The sequence below is a fragment of the Cephus cinctus genome, unplaced genomic scaffold (genome assembly GCF_000341935.2).
Source record: "Cephus cinctus unplaced genomic scaffold, Ccin1 Ccin1_scaffold2910, whole genome shotgun sequence".
Lineage (NCBI taxonomy): Eukaryota > Metazoa > Arthropoda > Insecta > Hymenoptera > Cephidae > Cephus > Cephus cinctus.
In genome coordinates this window covers 39,465-61,877 of record NW_014334414.1, presented here as the reverse complement: position 1 = coordinate 61,877, position 22,413 = coordinate 39,465, and the positions used below count along the sequence as shown (strand labels likewise).

Here is a 22,413-nt window from a genome sequence, read left to right as displayed (position 1 = left end):
GCATAAGGATAGGGAGCCACTTGAAGAACCCAAGGCCTCACTGGCCCCATTCTCTACCTGCAGTAAAAGTCTGCAAGAATTCTAGCCGGCCGACGTTGTAAAGTGGCTACCCGATATGTAGCAGCCAAAGAACGTGTCTAGATAGGACGTACCTATATAGGTATACGTAGACCATGGTTGTATGATTTTCTAGGCTTAAATTCTCAGTCCGCAAGTATACCTATATTCTCTCTGTGTGTATTTAACGTGTCGAGTCTCAATCTTCTTCCCAGTCCACATACCCCGTGTGTCTAGTTTAACAAGAACGTCATAGATTCCAAGAAAAAGATTGAGAAAAAAAAGTTAGGTTGATTTTATATTAATCCTATTTTCCCTTTAGTCTCTATGGCAGTTATCAAATCGTAAAAAATCATTATTCATTTTTTTAAATTTTAATCGACCGCCATCTTGGATGTACGACTTTTCATCGTGATCGATCGACCCTTCCTCCCCTTGACCTTGACGTTTTGGATAAAATGTAAATTTTTTATGCGAATTCAGAAAATTATTCCTCCTCGCACAGTCTACACGCGTGTCCTAAATGCCTCTGCATGTGTTATTGGAGACCACTGTAATCGAGTCCACTGTTCCACCTGCTTGTTGCTGTCAGGTCGTAAATTTTGCGAAAATATTATTAACGCCGTAGGGATCGTACGCGTAAGTCTGTTTCTTGGGTTAATTCGTACGTACGATATGATCAGTGCGTGTTCATGGCGTCTGCGATGTGCGATATGCCAATAGAGCAAATTCGTCTCGAGTGAGGAAGCCGAGATAGGAGGCTAGACCGGTAAGCTTGGCACGGGGCCTTAAAGTCTGAGAAAGTCTGGCGTCGGGCCAAAGTCGAACTTTATTTTGACCCCCCTGTACATATCGTTTGTACTTCTCTCGTTCGCTGCTCCTAACCTCCAATATGTATATATATATATATATATATATCTTATATAATATATATGTAAACAGAACCCGTCGTTTCCCTATCTCGCCCAGCGTGCTTCTTCTCTCGCGTGTTCGTTCGCTGCTCCTAACCTCCAATATGTAGCACGGGGCCTTAAAGTCTGAGAAAGTCTGGCGTCGGGCCAAAGTCGAACTTTATTTTGACCCCCCTGTACATATCGTTTGTACTTCTCTCGTTCGCTGCTCCTAACCTCCAATATATATATATATATATATCTTATATAATATATATGTAAACAGAACCCGTCGTTTCCCTATCTCGCCCAGCGTGCTTCTTCTCTCGCGTGTTCATCAGAAATAAGTTTATCAACAAACGCGACGCGGGTAAATTTTCCGCGGCTCGCTGGCAAAACTTGCCCGTTATAAATAGCCGGCAATAAAAATAGACGTGGGAGAGACGAAACGCTACTACGGTAGCTTTACAGCCATGGGTGTGACTTTGATACTTAGCTAGGATACGTATCTCTGCCCGGATCCTTTCTGACTGCTCTGTTAGTATGCCTCTTATGGGACATTCCGTTATGGGGTTAGTGAATTTAAAAAAAAAATACATACAGCAACTCGTATGTAAATCGATATAGATTCCTGGGAGACCTTGAGGATATTTTTCAGGTCGCTAAAGTTTCGGTCTGGACCAGTAAAGACAACGGGGTCGCTGTTCCTTTGATGAATGTGGGTGCCAGAGGGTTGGGTTAGGTGTCTGATGTCTTTCCGGGGACGGCGGGTACGTTTCGGTGTGTGTAGTAAAAAAAGGTTCCCATTACAGAAAGTTCCTTGTGGGTGAACCTTCTTTTTTTTTTTACTATTTCTCTTGTAGCCTAGTAAAATATTTCGTGCGTCCATTCGCCTTTAATGGTCGGATTATCTCGTGACGTGATCGCCATTTTAAATCAGGGGGTGAAAGTGAGGAAGGTATAAGGGTTAAATTTTGGCTGGGCTATGAAACCCGGTAATTTTTTTATTCCCGAAATTCCACCGTGGCGTGGATAACGTGTTACTGGGATGCGATAAAGTTTATATTTTATCGATAATACGATAAGGTTACTTCGGATCGATAAGAGTGTTATACGTGGATGACGAATAAAATGATACGACTATATCGGTGCACTGTAATTGGATAGAGAGCAGGTGCCTGCTGGGTGGATTGCGTTATAAAAATACAACTGTTCAATCGAACACGAGATAAAGCAGATGTCAGTTAAATTTTCAGAGACACCCGTTAGACAGTTCAGGCGGGTTTAGCCGATCCAGGTAATCTCCCTCTGGCCCCCTTAAGTGCAATTAATTAATTATCCTAATTGCTCGGCTCGCGTTAACCTATATCCATGAAGCCACTGTCATTATCCAGATACACGGAAGCTGCTGAACAATTAATCTTTGAGACAACTTTATCTCATACATTAAACGTATACACGCGTATCCGGAGTTTGATTATCGTGTACTTTTTTTTTTTTTATCACCGCTTAAAAAGAAGATTTCATCTCAAATAATTGATGCGAATTTAATCTTGATGTCGAGGGAAACTGGACCAGGATTTTATCTTTATTTTTTTTTTTTAATCACTCAACTATCCCAAGAGCACGAATGCCTGGTCCACGATTCTGGAATACAATATGGCGGCGCACACTGGCCTAACGGACCGTGTACCGGGCTCATGTGGATAAGCGTCGGGACGCCTGTCGACGTCTAGAAACCCGGCAGGATCTTACCAGGCCACCCACGATAAACAATTTCACGACGAGAATAGCCGAGCGCCGTTATATCCGTCGAAGAATTCGTTCCGGTCGTGTCTTATTTTATTTCTTTTCTATTTTTCCTATTTCTTTTTCTTTAACTACAGAAAATCCTTGGAATTCACAAAAGCCATTAAACGTTTTCCTCGGATGAGAGATCACGTTGGGAATAAAATAGCGGACACGGTTGACGATTACAACCCGAGATGGAATTAATGAAAATTTAAAATTCAACAGGCGGAACAGATGTCCCCCTTAACTCCGGAATTATTCACTGTATCCGTTTACCTTAATGACACAAAATTCAATATCTCCGTGTAGCGTTTAGTAACCTCACTGTAAACTCACTATGACTAATTCGTTATGACGAATAACGTATTACGGGTACCCGTATTGAAATTGGATACTTTCACAGTCATGAGAAAATTTTAAAAAGAGAAAAAAAAATCCGAACCCTCCGTTGCGCAACATCCCTCCGGAGGTAGTTGACTTGCATTTAACCTAACCTAAGCCCCTGGCATCTAGCCTAGGCAACAAGACGGGGTCGCATTAGAACGTCGCCGAGAATTATGATATGCTAGTCTACCGGGTGCACCCTCGTCCCTGTCTGCGTTAATGGTACCGCTGTAATGCACGTCACAGGGGTGGATCGTGATAAAGTAGGGAGGTGAATACCGGAGGGTCGGTACGGGCCAGTAGACTGTCGAGGATTGTTGCGACGGAGGGGTAGGGATTAACAAAGGGTTTAAATGCCAAGAACGGCACCCCTATTTAATTCCTCCTCCTCCCCCTCTCCCCCGGATACGGGGTGAGGTCAGCAACGGCAGTAGTAGCAGCAGTTGATATCTATCGTCCCGTTACATTTATGTGCCCCGGACAAAGAAATAGCGGACACGGGGGTCGAGTCTAGGTAAGGGTAAAGCTTGGGGTAGTTTTCATCGTAGCATTTAAAGGCTTCTTTTCTTTATTGGTTCAGGAGGGTATAATCACAAGCATTGACAAGCGGGGGTTGTCAGTGTTACGTAAAAGGACACCACCACCCCCCCTCTTTCTCAAAGCCACCCCTGGGACGAGTACAGGCACCCCCATAATTTTTTTCGGAAGATAAAAAAAATAATTGAATGGGTTAATGGAAAAAAATTGGCATACGATTTTTATATATATATATATATATATATATATATATACTGTTGTTATATGGATGTATATATATATTTAGAAGCGAGGTTAAGTGGGTGAAAGTCGTTACGAACGTAACCGCATTAAGGCCCGTTCACAAGCCAGGTATTTCTGCCTCGGTTAACGACCTCCAGTCTCACAGATAAGCGTCAATTAAAGCGAACCGTGTCGACGGCGAAATTCCGCCTTTGGAAACGTGAAATATGGGCTGCGCATCGGACGACCGTAGGTAATGGAGACGCTTTACGGAATTATTCCCCATTATCTGGAATTCTTATGGGCTCTGGGGAAGGGCTCTATTTTTAATTAAAAAAAGAAGAAAATACTTAAAACTTGTGCACTCACTGTCGCAGGGTTATAGGGAGCTTTCTCGTTTGGGAGAAATTCCAAAAAGGGTCGCGAAGGGAATGATCGAGATTAGTTTTGATTCTAAACGGGTTGCTCGTTAAGGGTCGACCCTTGGCGACCCTGCACGTCAAAGGTGATATTAGTTTTGGATGAAATGAACAATTTGTGTAAAATGGCTATAAAGGGTGAAAGGTCAGGAATGACGATAAACCCTTATCCCTCGGTTATCGGCCTCGATAGCGTAATGTATTTAATTATTTAAATGTCCCCTGATAACGATTACGATAACGGTAGAGTGCGGATATCAACGTACGCCAATTTTGTCGTATCTATTAAAATGCACGATACAAAATTCGTGCAATCAGTAAAATACGTGCGAAATTGAATTTCATGGAAATTGGCCTTTCACTGCCTAAATTTTTGCTAAATTTCAATCGTTCTCGCGGTACGGTATATTCCAATTTATTTCACGGTTTTTCATGAATTCGGGGACGGTAAATATACTTGCGTAGTCGTGCCAATAATTCACGGAAGTAACCCGCACGATGTATGCAGAAAATTTAATAGTAATTTCCTGAATCCCTAACGAGTCCTACCATGGTGCCTGTACTTAAGATACCTATATATCGTTCCCAATAATTTTTCATTACTGCAAAACAATTTTGGCAAGTTACCATTACAAGGTTATAGGTTGGGCAGATGAATAGGGGTGGGTGGGAGGGGTGGTTCTCTCAATTATAAGTTTCAATTACATATTACATAAGGGACTTTCGTAAATTCGTATCGACCCGACTACCAAATCCATACGTACTGATCTTAATTCTGTATGCATGCCTGATGCACCGGTATTGCAATGAGAGAGAGAGAGATAGAGAGAAGTGCATATGCATCAAGCTAGAGAGAGAGATTGAAGATATTGAACTCTCCCTTTGGGTAATAACAGTAAATTCTGAGCAATAAATCCTCTATAGTCTCTCTTCAGCCTCTCTGCAACTCTCTCTTTCTCTCTCTCGTACGTATGCTGTAAAGTAAATAGTTCCCGTGCACATGCAGGGTCTGTATGTCTGCTGTAGCCATACTGTTCCCTATGGAGATTGTATAGGTACTCCCGGTGCTCGAATCCCTCTCCGGTAGTTGTGACCTCCCCCTGGATTTCCCGGTGAAGGACCGTCAGGACGTAGACGACGACGTGACCCCGTGCCAAGTGGAATCCAGTTCCGTTGTCCCCCCAATGGAAGCCCTCCTAGAGGATTTTCTGGCTGGAATGCGCAGGAGCCAAATGATTAGGGAGACCGAGTATGAAGTCGTAAAACTAGCAGGTCACTTCCAAGTGCATCTCGTGCGTATTGACCCGCATGTGTCGTTTAACGTGCACGGCGTCCCGTGTGATTCACTGGCTGCGGGCATCAAAGGGATCAGTACCTTACACTAGCCTAATAATCCTCTTGGATATATGCCGACGCCATTGCCACTGTTCCTGGCAGCTGGTCGGCTGCTCCTCGTGCTGATCGGTACAGCGGACGGATGAAACTTTGGAAAGCCCTGTATCTCGTTGAATGAGGTTGCTGAGAGTTTTAGTAAACGTGGGATCTCTTTGTTTCTGAATTTTTCAGAGAAGAGTGGTGCGCGCAACAACAGAAGACGTCAAGTGAGCGACGGTGCCAGTAGGGAGAGGAGCGAGAGATCGGAAAGGGAATCGGAGGCTGCGGTATCGGCTAGACAAGAGGACCGGGAGAACAAGGGTCCGCCTAGTGGAAGACCGGGTAACCGTACTGCCAGGGCTGTCCTAGAGGAAGCGAATAACGCTTCCGGAAGTGCGTCCAAGCTTCGACGTCGTGGGGTCGTCAAGAGTCCCGTAGAGAGTCTTCCGCAGAGGACTGTCAGGAGACGACCCAGGCCGGGGAACGAGGTCAAGGAAGGCTCGAGGAGCGTCAGAGAGGATTCCGAGCAGGAGGATCAACCTGGTGAAAAGTCCGATAAGGAGGAACGTCTTGAGAGCCGATCCGAGGAGGAGGAGGACGAAGAGGAGGAAGAGGATTGTGATCCTTTGATAAAGAGGCTCAAGACCACCGGTCACAGGAAGACCAGAGCCGAAAGAAAGAGTAGGGAGAACGAGGTCGAGGAAGCTATCGATGAGGAGGTGCCTGCGAGTAATGTAGATCCCGAGGATACGCCGAAGGACGAGCCTGAGGAGGACGAGGAGAGCGAGTCCAGGGAACGTGACAGGGAGCCAGAACCACCACCTCCTAACAAGGTCGATCCTGGAGGTCCGAAGGAGTCGTCCCAGGATCCGGTTGAAGGGAAGTCCGAGGAGGCGCACGGTCAGGAGGAATCTGTACCGGAAGTGGTTGTGCAGAAGAGCAACGAGGTGCCTGTAAAAGTTCTGTCGAGTAGAGACATCATCCCTGAGGCCACCGATCTCCTTGCGGAGGATAGGAAAGTGTCTCGGTCCAGAAGCAACGAGGTGACGATCCTGACGGAAGGTACGGAACCGGAAGAGGACAGTGTCGGTAGTGCAAGCGGAGGAGTTCGCGCCGGCAGCGTAGAGTCGGTGGTCGAATTACTGGAGTCGAGCAGTCAGGACGGCTCCGTGCTGGAGAGGTTGAGTCCGCTGAGTAGTGGCCCTGGGAGGCAGAGCCTGCTCCTGGAGGAGCAGGAGCGTAATCGTCACAACGAGAGCCCCGTGATTCTCGCAGAGAGATTGAATAAGCCACCGCCGGCACCGGGACACCATCATCATCATAGCCAGCAGCATCCATTGCAGTACCATCATCATCATTATTCGAGTGCCGGCAGTCCCGTAATTCAGTCGCAGCATCAAGGCTCCTCGCTAAGGGAAGCGCAGCAGCAGCAGCATCAACAGCAGCTTCACCACCAGGTGACCAGCAGTCCCCATCATCATCAGCATCATCAGCTGAACAACGCTGGCCTGATAGAAGTACAACAACAGTCCCATCCATCTCGGGGCGGCGATGAAGCCGGCCTCATGGAGGTGGAAGCAGGGGCTGGTGGTGTTCCGGGTAGCGTATTGGGCGGCGTCCCGACGGCTGGAATTCGCGGTGCCGCCTACGGGGACAGCGGTTCCGACAGCGGGGTAAGCTCCCTGAGGAGCGCCGGTTCCGGTGACGAGAGAAGCGGAAGCCGGAGCTCTGCCCTCAGCGCCGAGGAGACTCCAGCGGCGGCGACCCCGGCGCGCGTCTGGCACGTGCAGAGCGTCCAGCACACTTCGCTCCTGATGGCCCATCCCCAGGGCCCACCCGCGGCGGCCAGCTCCTCCGGCACGACCTCCGTAGGCTACCAGAGTCCAGCGCCTCCGTCCCATCATCATCCGACAGTTGCCTCAGAGATGCTTTGGAGACCTCCAAGGTATCCCCCACTTCCTCATGCCCTGCTGGCCCCGGCCCAGCCTAGTCCCGAGGAGATGCTGGAAAGGGACCGTCACGATAGGATGCTCCGGTAAGTACCAATTCTCTACTGAATTCATATTAAATCTCAATCTCCTCCATCCACGTCATGAAATTTTCGTAAATCTAGGTTAACAAGGTCTAGGCCTTAGCCATTGATATGTTTCGATAAACTATCAAGAGGCATCATCCTATACCGTTAACCCCCCGTTGTTGTTCGACCTCGCGTGACTACCTTGTGCTGGCTATACTCGTACACATATCTATGGGCACATTGTGCCGGTGAGAATAAGAAGCTATGCGTGTCTTTGATTATACAACCTAGTAGTAGTGTCGTGACGATCTGAATGGATCTACTTCCGGGCGCCAGCTGTGCGAGTCACTCCTAACTTCCGTCCGATTATTGGCCGCGATAGACGAGCTTTGACTAAGCAATCAAGCCGTTACATTCTGACGCTGCGAAGCAACGACCCGAAACTCGGAGTTTCCTCTATAAATAAACTCAAGTTCGCGAAGAACAAGGACGAGCGAATCGAAAGAATCGGTATAGTGTCGCGACGTAAACGCCTCCAGCGATATTCCCCAGGTAAGATCGGTAGCTTCTCTCTCGTTGTCGATGTTCCTAGACTGTACAGAATTCCTTAGAATTTCCCTAGGACCAATGTACCAAGGGACCATGGGTATTTTCGGGTTGAAATTCCACTCTCAGGAATGGCCGCAGGGTGGGCTGACCCAAAGAGCCAACCAAAGGGTAAAAAAGCAGAGACGGTGACGATCGAGGAGAAAGAAAACAAATTTTTTCCCCTAGAAAAAAAGAGAGACCGTCAGTTGCGCAAAAGGATGAAGATCAAATGACGAAACCGACAGAATGTAAAATAGTGGAGAGCCGACCACAGGAAGTTTCATGACCATAATAGTCAAGGGCGACGCATATCTAGGGGTCGATGATATTAGAAGACTAGCTCAAGGGGATAGAAAGTCGAAGCGTAAACGTGAAAGGTCACCGGTCGACTTCCGATAACGACTACCGCCATCTTGCTCGCCGAACATAATCTTATTTCTATCAGTCGCCTCTGTTTACGTCGAACACATTGAGAAGTGAATTTATTTTTCGTTAACGTCCCTCGAAAAATACTTAAACGTCATCGCCATAATATTGCACAATTATCTGAGGTCATTCACTCGTGTTATAATCACCAACGTAATCATCGCACCATACATTTGACTCACTGTTCGCGTTATCTGTAGTAACTAGTCGCGGCTCTTGTCAAATGACTCAAAGTTCAAGCGGACGACCCGAGAACGACGAGCACGTGTTGCTGTGCTTTTTCAAGGTCGATCTCTGCATTATACCTAGTAGGCAGGTCGAATCGCTCGGTGGTAGAAATGAAAAAAAAGGGTTCCTTAATAAGCAGCATGCGGGCCCGCTGCGTTCCAGACGGGTTTCGATGCCCGTGATTAACCGAATCTCCCTCCCTCATCCGTACGTCCTTTTTTCTTCCTGTCAAGACTTCCCTTTCTTTTTTCTTTCTCTCTTTCTTCTCTTACTCCGTCCTTCTTCATCCCACCAACCAGTTCCGTCACGCGGCCGGTCCGTACCGCTTCTCCGGTTTCCCTCTATCCATTCCACTGCCGACCCAAGGTGGCACAACGCTACCTTCTATAGAAATAATTTTTTCCCCTTCTTGTTCTGCCACTTCCACTTCTTTTCCTTTATCTCTATTTTTGGTATCGCTCGATCGATACCTCCAGTCCGCAACGGCAGACGTCCCGCTTCCGATTAAAGGTCGGAGACGAGCCTGTTTTATAGTACGACAACGTTATCCTTCGTTCGTCACGCAACCTTCTCGTTACTGTGAAGGTACTCTGTTCTCTTCCTAGCCTCACCCGAGGGATACCGTAACACGAAAGAAATACTGCATCGTTGTCTCATGCTTGAATTCTACCTTGTAAATTGCCACCTGCTTAGTTTACGGGTACGTTGTAACTAATTGTACGGGAGGATTCATGATCGGTTCTCAAGAAATCTTTCGTCTCGTTAGTTATTACGTGTATACTATAACCGTTATAGTTCTTTAGGTCATTGTGGTTTCTCCAAGGAGATCTGTACGCTCACTGATCATGCCCATATATACGGTACATGTTTACTGTAGTCTGTACCGTGCGTGAATCCTCTTCCAGAAGATGGCGAACCTCGCACACTCGCTGTTATTCTGCTCCAAATACGTCCAATTACGCGCTACTGGCTTCTAGTACTCTGGTCCGCTCTAACGACCGCGATTTAACGCTTATGCAAGCCACTCGACGAGGTAATCGCCACCGTGGAAACAGAAACTGGCATTCGGGCACAAGGTCACTGCTTCTTTTCCGTCCTCCATTTCAAGTAACGCTCTTGCACTGCGTCGTGACGCTTTGCTGCCTTCGAGGGCGACCCTCGTCTAAGAAGGGAAACGTAAATCGTAGGAAGGAAAAAAAAAACAAATTATCCAAATCACACGACAATCATTTTCCAGACGAGAAATACGTGCGTGATCTACATACATTGGCGCTTGCCTCGCCTTGTTTATTTATGGAAATTATCAATCCCTTTCATTTTCTCGAAGAAAACGTTACGGGAATTTTCTTAGCTCTCAGAAAAAATCAACATCGATCGGTACATGCGTATACATATACGTATATATGACTGTAAAAATTTGCGTGATAAAAAAACAAGTGGATGAGTAGCAATATTCGCTAAAGGAAGAATGAAAGGGGATGAAAATAACGGTATTATGCTGTTCCTCGTCAAGGACTCTCGGGACTCGGAAAAGGTTCCCGTTCCGTAAATAGCGAGAAGCACTTTTGCGTCGGGGTCATTACGTTACCATTCTATCCTATTAGGAGTGCGCTTGAACGCGAGTAGGCGGAGTGCAGACAATAATCACTGTTCATTATGCGGTTCACGTGGCACATATCCATCAGCGAGCGCGTGTCTCTACGTACGGAACACTCGTATACGAATTTTATATAGGATGCGTAGGAGAGAATGTACGTCTATTAGCGCGACGAGTTTTTCCCGTGGCGTCGCCAGTGTCGGGATAGACAACTACGGACGACGACAGCCAACATGGCCGCCGCCGTACGAGACACTCTGCCTTTGTAAAACCCGTGCGTGCGCGTGGGGTAAAGTAACAGTAAATCCGCCTGCGAAGATTGTGAAGCTTACACGAGGAGTATAGAATGCTTGTCTATGTTGACGATGATGCTAGTGATAGTGACAGGCGTTCATTTTACTACGACGATGTGTTCATTTGACGGCTGGAACTCGGCAGAGAAATTGAAGAAAGGGAAGAGCGTTACGAGAGTGATGTAATCCAAGCTTTGACGAACTGTTACGTGCTGTGAAATTGGCTCGGCGTGACTTCTGCGAGAACGGAAGAATTTAAAGTGTGAAAATACGTAGAAAGTATCTCGGGCGAGGTATATCTCCAATGTTTTTTAATGTTTTCTTCCCGCTCGGGTCTCTTCAAATTGGCCATACGTTTCTTCGAAGACGTTTAGGTTATGCCTTAGTGGAGACGACAAACGCGACCGTTTCATTTAAAGCCTGGATTGTAATGCCGACGGACTTGCCGAAGAGGTTAGTTGCTTTTTGACTGATTGCAGTATGGCAGTTAAACTGAAAAAGAATTTGTACGTAGCTCGAGAGGAGGCGGTGGTGCGGTATTCTCCTCCTCGACTCGAAGCTATTAGCGTGGATCATAAAGGTCCTCAACCCAGTGAGTCACAGGAGGGTTAATAATTACTTGGAATACTTTGTAGAGGTGGTGGTGGAGGCGGTTCGTCTGCGTGACTATGCCTTTCACGTATGAAACGTTTTTACGAATGTATGTATAGCATGTATACCGGAGGAACATGTGCAGGTTGCGTGTGCACCATGAGTGTTCGGTGAGCGTGAGAGAGAGAGAGAGAGAGAGAGAGAGAGAGAGAGAGAATGACGAGCAACGCCAGGTGCAGTACACTTGAACATAGTCACACATATACGAACTAGTGGACTCGGACGCATATATTAATATACCGACGCACAGTCCGTGCACGACTCGCGAATATCCGCTCATATTTATATCCAACTACGCCAAGGCTCACTCGTAAATTAGTTTAAAAATAGAGCTACCGGGCATCGAATTGGATAAAAGGTTGCCCGTTTTATTTTTCATGGTATTAATAACGTTTTACACGCTACTACGATAATGGCAGGGAGGCTCGGGACGCGTCACGATGGTTTTTATTTTGACGTCTCGTTCCTTCAGTCGTCTGGCAGCAGTGGGGTTTGACATAACGCGGTTAAGATGGATTCTCGACAGCGCGGTAATGCGACGGGTAAAAAAGAGAAGGAAAAACATTAATTGAAAGTGACATTTCAGGCTACGGTAATACAAGGCACTGAAAACAAGCGAGCGTAACCGTTCCCTTTACGATTATCGTCGCTGTGACGGTACACTTGAAAATTAATGTCTCCACGGTGAAAACACGTCGGGGATTCTCAAACTCCAACTGCACCGACCCCGTGGATCGCAACAACGAACCGTATAACCGCTGCGGTCGCAACGTGTCTCGACAAGCCAAAGATCGGAGACATAAGACCTGAATTCAGGACGATGCCGAGAGATGGCGCTGGCCGATGGCGTTTCTCCCGAGCAAAGAAGTGGCGACTGAAATTAGGATCGCCTGCTTTATGGACATTTTTGCTTTACTTTTTTTTCTCGTAAAATTTTTACCCTCCGCCAATGTCGTTCCCCGAGATGCTGGAACGCACATAATAGGGACAATGGAGTATTTCTAAGCGTCGCGACACTCCTCGTAAACCCTGAGTCTTGGAGCTACTGAAAACCCACTAATTTCATTGGGCTATAAGGCGCATCGATATATCGACGACGTCATTATAACGATCTGCAGTAATACCTTAAACTCTCACGCACAACGCACCGTACGGAATATTCCGCGTCGAATCCCACGCCACTCTCTTCCTTCTCCCATTACCCCTCGTCACTCTTATAGTCTCACATTATTTCTTCCTCCCTCCCGTCTCCTCGTCCCTCTCTCTCTCTCTCTCTCCTCCCGAGAAACTTTTCAGAGACCTTGGACCTGACCGCGTTCGACCGTCGCAAACAACGCCTCGTTAAACCCTATTAAAACGCCGGCGAGCGATCCTGCTCCTTCGGCACGGAAAAGACGAGTGTCGCACCCAGTGGTAACGGGAGGACGTCCGTAAGAAATATTCCAAACTAGTTTCAGCATAAATCCAAATAGGAGTCCCAGCCCGAAGGAGGGAGAAACTGGTATACTCGTAATGATAAGATTGGAGAAAGTCAAGGATACGAAGCGTGCATAAAAGCCACGTAAAACCTAGTCGACAATAAGTGCCCGGGGCGTAGTGACGGGCAGGGCGGTAGAGGGAGGATATCACGCGTGAGGATAGCGGCCGCGTTATTTCGCTTTAAAAATATACGAGACTCGCATCGGGGTCGACGGTGACGACGCGCACGTCGGTATCGTCGCGGAGGAGCTGCGAAAGGCTCTCAAAGACGGCCGCGGAGAACGTAGAGAACGTGAAGAATGAGGGACGGACGTGGTTTGTAAAGTAAATCGAGTTCCGCAGCCAAGGCCGGTGCTCGTCGAATAATAACGTCGGGCGATCCGAGTCCTGTAGATTGCAAGTACAGTCGCGCATGCGCACTCGCTCGCTCGCTCGCTCATTCACTCTCTCGCTTGGTCTCACCCGGTAGCCGTGAGCGGATAAACATTACCCGCTGCGGGACTCATGAGCCCGATAATCCGAGTCGTGACTACGGCTGATTGCCAGCCGCGCTAGATTCTACTGTAGAAATTGCGCGCGATCCGACTCGGCGCAGACGCCGTAATGCAACCCGGCGGCACGTTGCTGCGTCCATTGGCGTCCATTGGCGGCGTCGACATCGTGCCGGACGGCGTATATACTCTGCAGGAGACTTCGAGCCGGCCGGCTAGTCAACCAGCCCAGTCAGGCCAGACTACCCAAGGCACGTAGAAAATGTAATGCCAGAAACTGGAACGACCAGTTATTCGACGCGAATAATGCCTCCGTACGCATACTTTCCTTTAGCCAAAGTGTCTATACGTGTATATCGCTTAATGCGTATCCGTCATCATAGTTTCACACGCTATTGGCTATCTCACGCCCTACTGGGAACCTATATCTCTTTTCTCTGTTCCTGATTACGTCCTTGACTTCGCTACTTTCATAACCTGATATCGTCAGGGAATTGCGAACGGACTTGATAAACGTTGCCAACAAGCATACATATAGCCTCAAAATTAATTACACAAATCGAACTATACTCTCTCTCTCTCTCTCTCTCTCTCTCTCTCTCTCTCTCTCTCTGTGTCGTTTTAAACTCCAATATATCATTTACACAGGTATTATACATCCCATCGCAACACCTACCCCGAAACGTGACATCCTCCTGGTAATCCTGGCCACAACAGGCTCTCTCACCCCTTGCGGACGCCTACGCGAGTTGCATTCGGAATTTATTCCCGTCCTATGTGAAATGCCTAAGCGAGCTCGTGAACGCGTCGAATACGAAGTAGACCTGGTTCGCGCATAGCGTGACCGGGAACCCGCATGGCGGCCGTGACAGGTTAAGAAGGATGACCAGTGAGTTAGAAAAAGACAGCGCCAGTCTTCGGGCACTCCTGACAAAGGAGTACGGAATGGAATCAGAGGTCAAAGATACTACGTCCATTATCTGAAATATGTGCTGACGAATAGACGATGACATTCTAGTATGGTGTAAGAGCGAGGTCATGAGATGCTGCAAGCTCATGGAAATTATTTACTCCCAATCTGGAACATCGACGGGGGAACATTCCGTAAAAATACTCCGACGTCTCCCTGTCGCCGTCAACTCCATTCCTACGACGTTCTCTCGCGCAACCACAATGGCCTCGCCGTAATCTCCCTACTGTTGACACAAGACTCGTTGCCCACCTATCCGCAGATTACGTGACTCGGACTGTTCAGTTCTTTGCTTCGCTTCGTGCGGCATTGTAGCGTGTTATTTAGCTTGGGTCCTATGATACTCATTTGTTATTTATCGGTACTCGCCAAACGCACCGCAGCCATATTGTATAATAGACACGCGTTATATCTGCTGGATCTAAAATCACGTACTTGTTAGCTAATGTATCCACGGTAAATAATACCTTGTCAATAGAGTCGAAGAGATAATTAAGATCAGTCAAAAAATTTGTTATCAACCGAGGTCATGGTCTGAATATGTTCAAGGTCAGACCTTCACAGTGCAGATGAAAGAAGCGGATAGCTCTATTAATATCCAATTAAAAATAGATCTGTCAATTGTATAAATATACATAAACACACACATATATATATATATATATATATATATATATATATACACATGACTAAGCGAAGAATTCAGAGGATTAGGTCGAAGCAAGAAAATCCATGCGCTTTTCATCGCGGCTCACTCGACTTCCTTCGTCGTATCTTTTTACGCGCTTTATGGGAGATACATCCCTCTTCCCTCTCGCTCTCCTACCAGCCGCCGCCGCCGTCCCGTAGTTATGCGCTACATATAGATGGGAACTGCATAATACATAACCCTAACGTAGACAGGCGCTACATGGTCAGGTAAATAGGAGCTGAACCTGCCGGACCGGTTTTACTTCTCGTTTCAGCCCATTCCGTTCCCTCGTTCCCTCTTTGGGCCTCACTTCTCTGCTCCACCACTTCCCTCGGCTGCCTACTTACCTAACCTACCTACCTACCTACCTACCTACCTAGGTACCCGCCCGCCCGCCTACCTCCACGGCTGCTCGGACTGCAAGAGTTGTGTGCTTCTTGTCCCGACCAGTTTGCCTGCAGCAGGGCGACCCTCTTTTCCGCTTAGGAACTCACACGCGCATGCGCGTAGCCAACACGAGCCGCTGCCACTTCTCGTGACCGTTCCTCGGACACACAAGCGCACTCGGCACGCCTGAATGCAGCTTTATTTTCTCCTCTTGGTCCTTCCTCTCCTTTGTGCACCGGCTCTCCTTATTTGGCTCTCTTTTCTCTCTTCTTGCGAGCCTGCATTTTATGTATCGCGTATACATACCTTAGAGTCGTGTCGGGCAGTGCTCTCTCTCTCTCTCTCTCTCTCTCTCGCTCTCGCTCTCTCCATTTTGCCTTCTGGCTTCTCCGCGCCTCCGAGTGATTAAAGCCACTCTCATACGTCCCGTGTTCTCTTTCACGATCGTCGGGCGACTCCTGCGGGCGGCGCTCTTGAAATTGTCGAGGTCACGAAAGAGAGAGAGAGAAAGTTTGAATTTTTTCTACCCCGTATAATGATGTCTTCGAGAGTGAACTTCGGGAGTTATTTTAAGATTTTTCTTTTTATATCTCGAGCTAACAGAGTCTCGTTTACTTCACGATCGATACCTATTCCAGTCCTTAATCGCCTTTCCGAGGACAAACATCGAGACTGCACGGAGAAGCGACCTTTACAAAATCTGATCGCGAAATCGGTAATTCGTTCCATGACCGAACCTTAGTCTGACTTTGGATAAAACATTGAAAAAACTTGTAACCTTTTTTTTCTTCCTTTCTTTGCCACTTCCCATCAGTCAACTCGAAGGACGAGTCATCCATCCGCGAAACTGCTTGACTTACTCTGTACTAACTGAACCCAGGTTATACTTGGTTCAATCTAACTCGAATGTTACCCATGTAGTCGCTCTCATAGCCAACAATATCGCATTATACCGCAAATGAGGTCAGCTGCCGATTCTATGCAAATTTAACTGCCTCGCCATAGTGTAATCTATACACGCAACGGGGTAACACGTCGCCATAATTCAGAGGCTACAACCATACCTTGGCCAAGTTACCTGGTTTTAACGTAAAAGGAAGAGAAAAAAAGAATGGCACATCACCCCCAAGCCGATTGTCACCCGCGTAATTTTCATCCAGTTAATCGAATTTATCTGGTCAGCAAATGAAACGATCGTCGATCAAGTCAAGCCGAAGGAGATCGTGAGATCGAAGAATACGTACCGCGAAACCGGTCCTCAAGGTCCTATAGCTACCGATCGCGACCGGCAAAACATGACGTCCTCATTGGTTTATCGTAATCCTGACCTTTTCGTGATCAGAATCCGGTAATGGATTCCAATATGAAAAAAAAATAATTTCTTAATAAAAAAAAAAAAAAAAAAGAAAGGAAAAGCAATGGTCTCAGAAAGGATTCCTCGCTCGTGAAAGTGTTCCAGGAGCCTCGGTCAATCAGTCACACGGTGATCGTTCCACGGTGTATCGGTGGCTGGGAGGTGCTCGGCTCTGGTCATGCCAGCCGACCAACACGCAGAAAGGTATTATCCTGTTCACGAAGCGTGGCCGTCTCTTGCGATGCTCTTCTTTTTCTTTCCTTTTCTCTCTTCTCCCCTCGCAGCTCCACCCTCCTTCGTCAGCAGTGAACTTTACTGTTACTTGTTGTAGCCAAGAGGAAGCCAGGTAGTCCCGATGACTCCGTTCCGCCGGCCAAACAGATAGACAGATAATAGCGCATCTCCGTAGCAGCGATAGACACGAAGAACGAGTCACGAGTTAAAAAAAAAAGAATTTCACAGACAGTCAAGAAGGTATCCCGGCAGCCCTGTGCGCCGTGGAATCGATCGTTGGGGCTACCACCTACCTAACCTATACTCCACTCGTGAAAAGGTCGAGACTGGCGCATCAGCATTCATCCAGCTGAACCCTCCGTACGGATAGAGAGCTTCCGCCGAGCCTGTATCTCCTAGCGCCTCCCTCGTCTTCGCCGCTTCTTCCGACGTATATACGTCGTAGGTCGATGGAGGTGGATGGAGGTGGAGGGCGTCGGGGACCAAGGCTGAAGATTTATGAGGCGAATAAACGCGAGCCCTCGAAGTCATCCCTCGACTGGTGGGGTAGGAAATCTTTGCATGGGGTGCGGCGGGAGGGTTGGCGATAAAAAAAAGGAATGCATATGGATGAACAGCAGGAAGATGTTACGTATCACTTTTTCTTTCTCCCTTTCAAGGTCAAGGAATTTTTTTTTACCCTACAATGTTTTCACCCCTTAGTCACCCTTGCTTCTCGCTTCCAGCGTATATCCCTTCGTACCGATCTCTGATCCGGTACCGGTATTGCGGATAGTCGGGAATGGAAAGCCGACGCTGCAAAAAGCCACCGAAAGCATTTGCCAATCCGAGGAGTCTTGCTGACGTGGGAGACCGCAGGCAATAAACGTCGCTTTTCTGCTGAAATCCCCGTGGCGACGTTGCGCAATCGTTATACTATAATAGGAGATAGGAGCATTGGATCTGTCGCTCTCAGGATCCTTAGGCTTAACAAATTATCATCGTGTTATATAAGTCGTTCGAGGCAGTTCAGTAGGTTAGATAATATTGAGCGTTTATTTAATTGTTTTTTTTTTTTTTTTTTTAACCAAAGGGTTTCTATCGTATCTAGAAGTAACGGTACGTTAACCCCCTGAGCTTTCCCTATTTTTTTTTTAATTTTTTTTTTTTTTTTTTTTTTTTTAACCAAAGGGTTTCTATCGTATCTAGAAGTAACGGTACGTTAACCCCCTGAGCTTTCCCTATTTTTTTTTTATTTCTCTTTTGCCTCTTCGGAACGGACCCTCGAATACATGGCTGAGGGGACGTCGGGTGGTAGAATAGCAACGTGTCCAGGAATAGGAGACCCAGAGCCCGGCGTCAAGTTTCTGACGTACGTGTCCCGGACTGGTCCCAGTGACATCTGCGGGGGTAGCAGGTAGTAGCCAGTGCAGTGTGTAGGGGTGTTTCAATAGGGAGCCAGTGAGTGTAAGGGTAGACGGTGCTGAAAGTCACGTGGATACGCCCACCCCCGAGCCGTCGCTGGAATGCGTCACGTCATCCGTGCCAATCCTGAGGGTCTGGAAGACTCAGCCCCTCTCGACCATCCACCCGTCTGAGAGTTGGCATTTCACCCTCGGCATCCCCCTGTCCCACCTTCTCTTTTTTTTTCCCCCTCTCGTCCAACGGCCCTTGTGTACACAGCTTCGGTTCAGCTGGCACAGCTGGCCTTGAAATCGACAACATTATCCGAAAGAGGGCCGACCCTGCTCCTTCCCACTGGTCCTTCGTCGAAGCTTCAAATTCACTTTGTTTATCCGTAATATCACGTTTTCCTGGACTGACGGGCTGATTAAACTAATTAAACGAGGGGGAGACTGATATTACGTGGGAATAAGGAAACGAGATAGCATTCACGGAGGATTATGTAAAGGGAGACGAATTTTCAGGTTACGATACAAAGTCGTTTTCATTTCGTCCTGGGGTATATACTAAAATTTCTTATCAGTCATTCAGATTTATTATCGGTCTTGTCGCCGTGGACGTAGCTGCTGTTATCGTAAGTACAGTTTGAAATTTCAGGAAAAAAAGTCACGTTACTATTAATTACGTCGAGCTTGCCTGACCCACGTGAATATCCACGTTAGCTACTACTTTCACTGTGTATACCTACTGCTTCAATGTATACTTTGCTATGTAGTTGGTATATAGGTATAGTGCACTTTTGCTTTTATCTGCCAAAGAGCAAACTTCGTCCTTTTTTTCTTTCTTTCGTGTTACTCCGCGCTATACTTGGCTGCCACTGCCCTGGAACGTCTAGAAGGAGGTAGAAGAAAATTTTTGCCAATAGCCGAGCAGGATCTGGGTCAAAGGTCAAGTCGCGTTTTCAATATCAGTCCCTCCTGCGCCTCGCGAGAAAGAGAGAGAGAGAATGAGTGTATCGGCTGCGTATTAGCGAACCGTGATTTAAAGTCCAGTCGATATCGTTACACATTCAGGCGCGTGACTCGTGCTACATGAAAATATTTTTTGGACGTATTTGTTTTTTAATTTATACACTTCTCTGTAGGGCAGTTGTATTGGGTGAAAAAAAAATCAAAAATGTATGTTACATGATATTTATCGTTTTGTTTTACTTAAACGTTGTTATCGTCATATCGTGTCGTTTACACTGATAACGCAAAGCTCTCGAGTATATCGAGACACGATAAAAAGATTCGAGATAAATTTATCGTATCTTGACGTGGAAGGAAAAAGAATTCAAACGATATATATATATATATGACGCGCAATCAGACACAGATCATGGCAATTGTTCAGGCTCTAATGATACCAGTCATCAATGACCATAATAGAATCTAGAAGATAAGGAGACTAGGCAAATATGCGCAAGTACCAAGGCCATGCGAAACAGAGTTACACGAGTACTTTCCTCGCTGAAGTCAAAGTGAGAAAAGAGCGTCGGAGTCAACGCTCGTTAAATTATACGGCAAACAGGTTGAAAGAGTGAAATAAAAAGGGATGAGAAAAAGATGTCGACGGACATAGAGGATCGATCTATGGAATGACATCGATCGCCGGTATACCCGAGCGACAATAATTTTACGTCTTCAATAATAAACTAAGAGGAGCTTTACCCGTCTGGCCGTTTTGCATCGATTATACCTGAGCGGTTAGCCCAGCCCGCTTCATGATTGCCTGTGCTCTCTTCGCCTGTGTTATTCCCCCTCAGAAAACTCCTGGTCTCTGGCGGCCGATAGGAAGCGACCAATAATAATAGTCGTTGGTAAGAGACACAGCGAGCGACCGAGTCCCTTTCTCTCATTGACTCTTAAAGCGAAGCAAAAGAGCCATTCGGTACTGTGGACGACGGGGACAGGTTTTTCTTAAGTTATGCTCCGCGTCACTGGACAGATAACCGGATAGAGTGACGGAGCGCGAGCCCCGGCGTAGCCTGTTATAAAATCGAAAGAACAAAAACGGCCCGTGAAATAAATGAGTCGGCTATAAATACTCGCAGTGCTGTTTCTTGTGGCTGTATGGAGAATTTGTGTGCGTCGGTGAGTATCTGAGAGAGGAGTAGGAGGAGGAGGAGGTAGATGGGAGATGTCGAGTGAGAGGAAGGGATAGATTGGAGAGAAAGAGGGGGGGGAGAGAGAGAGAGAGAGAGAGAGAGAGAGAGAGAGAGAGAGAGAGAGAGAGAGAATAAAAAAAGGAAAGAAACCTCTAAGCCGTTGAGTCACTCTCCGAGTACGCTGGAGGAAGTAGAGGAGTTGGCCGTTGAGGAGTCGTGCAGGAACGCGAAGGAGGTGGCGGAGACGGGCGAGGAGGTGAAGGAAGTGGCTGAAAAAAAATGGAGGGAAGACAAGCTTTGGAGTAACCTTCCCTTCCCTGCGGCAAAACAGCCATTTAATATATCTCGTTTCAGTAAAGGAGACTCCGAACTGTCTCCAGACATTCCTATGGTACTTTCCGTCATGTTGCAGAAACTAATGAGATTATTGCGTGGTACGACGTGCTTAACGATTTTACTTAACGATACCGGGAGGATTACGATGACCTAGTTCGAGCGTGTACGAAGTCTAGCGATAGGCTAGGCAACTTGGCAGGACCTCTGGTATATGGTTATTTAATTCAATCTAGAAGCTTCTCACTAGGATATTCCTAACAGCCTGGTCACCGCCTGCTTAAATTCTCGTATCGATCGCAACGATCGACCAAGGTGCTCAGTATCATTTGCAATTCGAATTTCCTGACTGAATCGGTATCGCATCTTCATTATACTCCGATACGTTGACCTTCTCCAGAAACACTCTTGCCTTCGTTCTTAAAACGTCCCAGGAGACGTCTCGCATTATTTTACTCGTTGAAAACGCCACGAGCCATGTTAAATGTAAAACGATCTTTCCTCTGTACACAAACGCGCGCGCGTAGCTCCATGCGTAAACGTCTGGATGGTCTCCGTGCGGAATACATTATTGACGAACGTAGGTAAAGCCACGGTATGTAATATCCTATAGCGCTGCCAGTAATAGGAGTTAGCATCGGGGCACTGGTGGTAGTAGCGTAGCAGGAAGGAGAAGGAGGATGAGGATGAGAGTGTAGAATCGGAGGAGGTTGGAGTCGAAGTAGGAAAGGAGGAGAGAGAGGCTGGTAGTGGAGTCGCTCAGCCGGTGGTTACTCATGCACATTGGCGCTGCACGAAGGCGAAGCGGAGGCCTTTGACCTCCTCGGCCGGCACAGTACCTCCTCCCGACGTCCCGGACTCACCCTCACCCTAGTTCTCGATCGTCTCCGTTCCCCCTCGTCCTCGGCCCCCGTCCCGTACAACATCCAGCCAGCCGTCCCTGCTCCGTCGCTTCGACCTGCATTCATCCCGCAACACAACCTCCACGACACGAACGATAAACGAAACCGTGCACTAAGTGTATTATAACCTCCCACGTTCCCGCCGCTAAAGGTCATGCCTTAACGAGCTGCTTTTTTTCTCTCGCCTTCCTCCCCCCCTCCGCCGCTCACTTCTCTCTTCCCTCTCAACCTCTCCACCACCCTGACTCATCCACCTCCTCACCTCCATCCATCCTTGCTCCTTTGTACATACCTATCTCACCTCTTAAGACCCTGGCACAAGCCAATGCCCCCCGCGCCACATGGATTCTTTAAACCTCCTACAGACACGAATTTCAACGCGATTGACACTTCTCGCGAAGAGTCTCTTGATTGCTTTCTCATCGAAAGAGAAAGTCCTAAGGTCACTGTCAAGGTGAAAGTCCATACATTCAAATACCAATATGGAATACGCCTGTGCAAATGTTTCTGTATGCATACGTACGTACGTAAAATTCCAATGGAGAATTCCGACCGAGGGGGGGGGG

General features: G+C 47.3%; 2 protein-coding genes across 3 annotated transcripts in view; both read left to right on the top strand.

Annotated features, from left to right (window-relative positions):
* LOC107274361 (lysine-specific demethylase 3A) overlaps positions 1-22,413 on the top strand; it is a 63,283-nt gene that overhangs the window by 6,108 nt on the left and 34,762 nt on the right. For both annotated transcript variants that reach the window (XM_015753413.2, XM_015753412.2), the window contains exon 2: positions 5,867-7,709. In XM_015753413.2, coding sequence (XP_015608899.1) covers positions 7,240-7,709 — 470 coding nt within the window. In that variant the 5' untranslated portion in view covers positions 5,867-7,239. The remainder of the gene's footprint in view (positions 1-5,866; positions 7,710-22,413) is intronic.
* On the top strand, positions 5,707-7,229 carry LOC107274360 (ABC transporter F family member 4). Its single transcript, XM_015753411.1, has 3 exons — positions 5,707-5,764; positions 5,867-7,141; positions 7,204-7,229. Exons 1-3 carry the CDS (start codon positions 5,707-5,709, stop codon positions 7,227-7,229), a joined length of 1,359 nt encoding a protein of 452 aa, XP_015608897.1.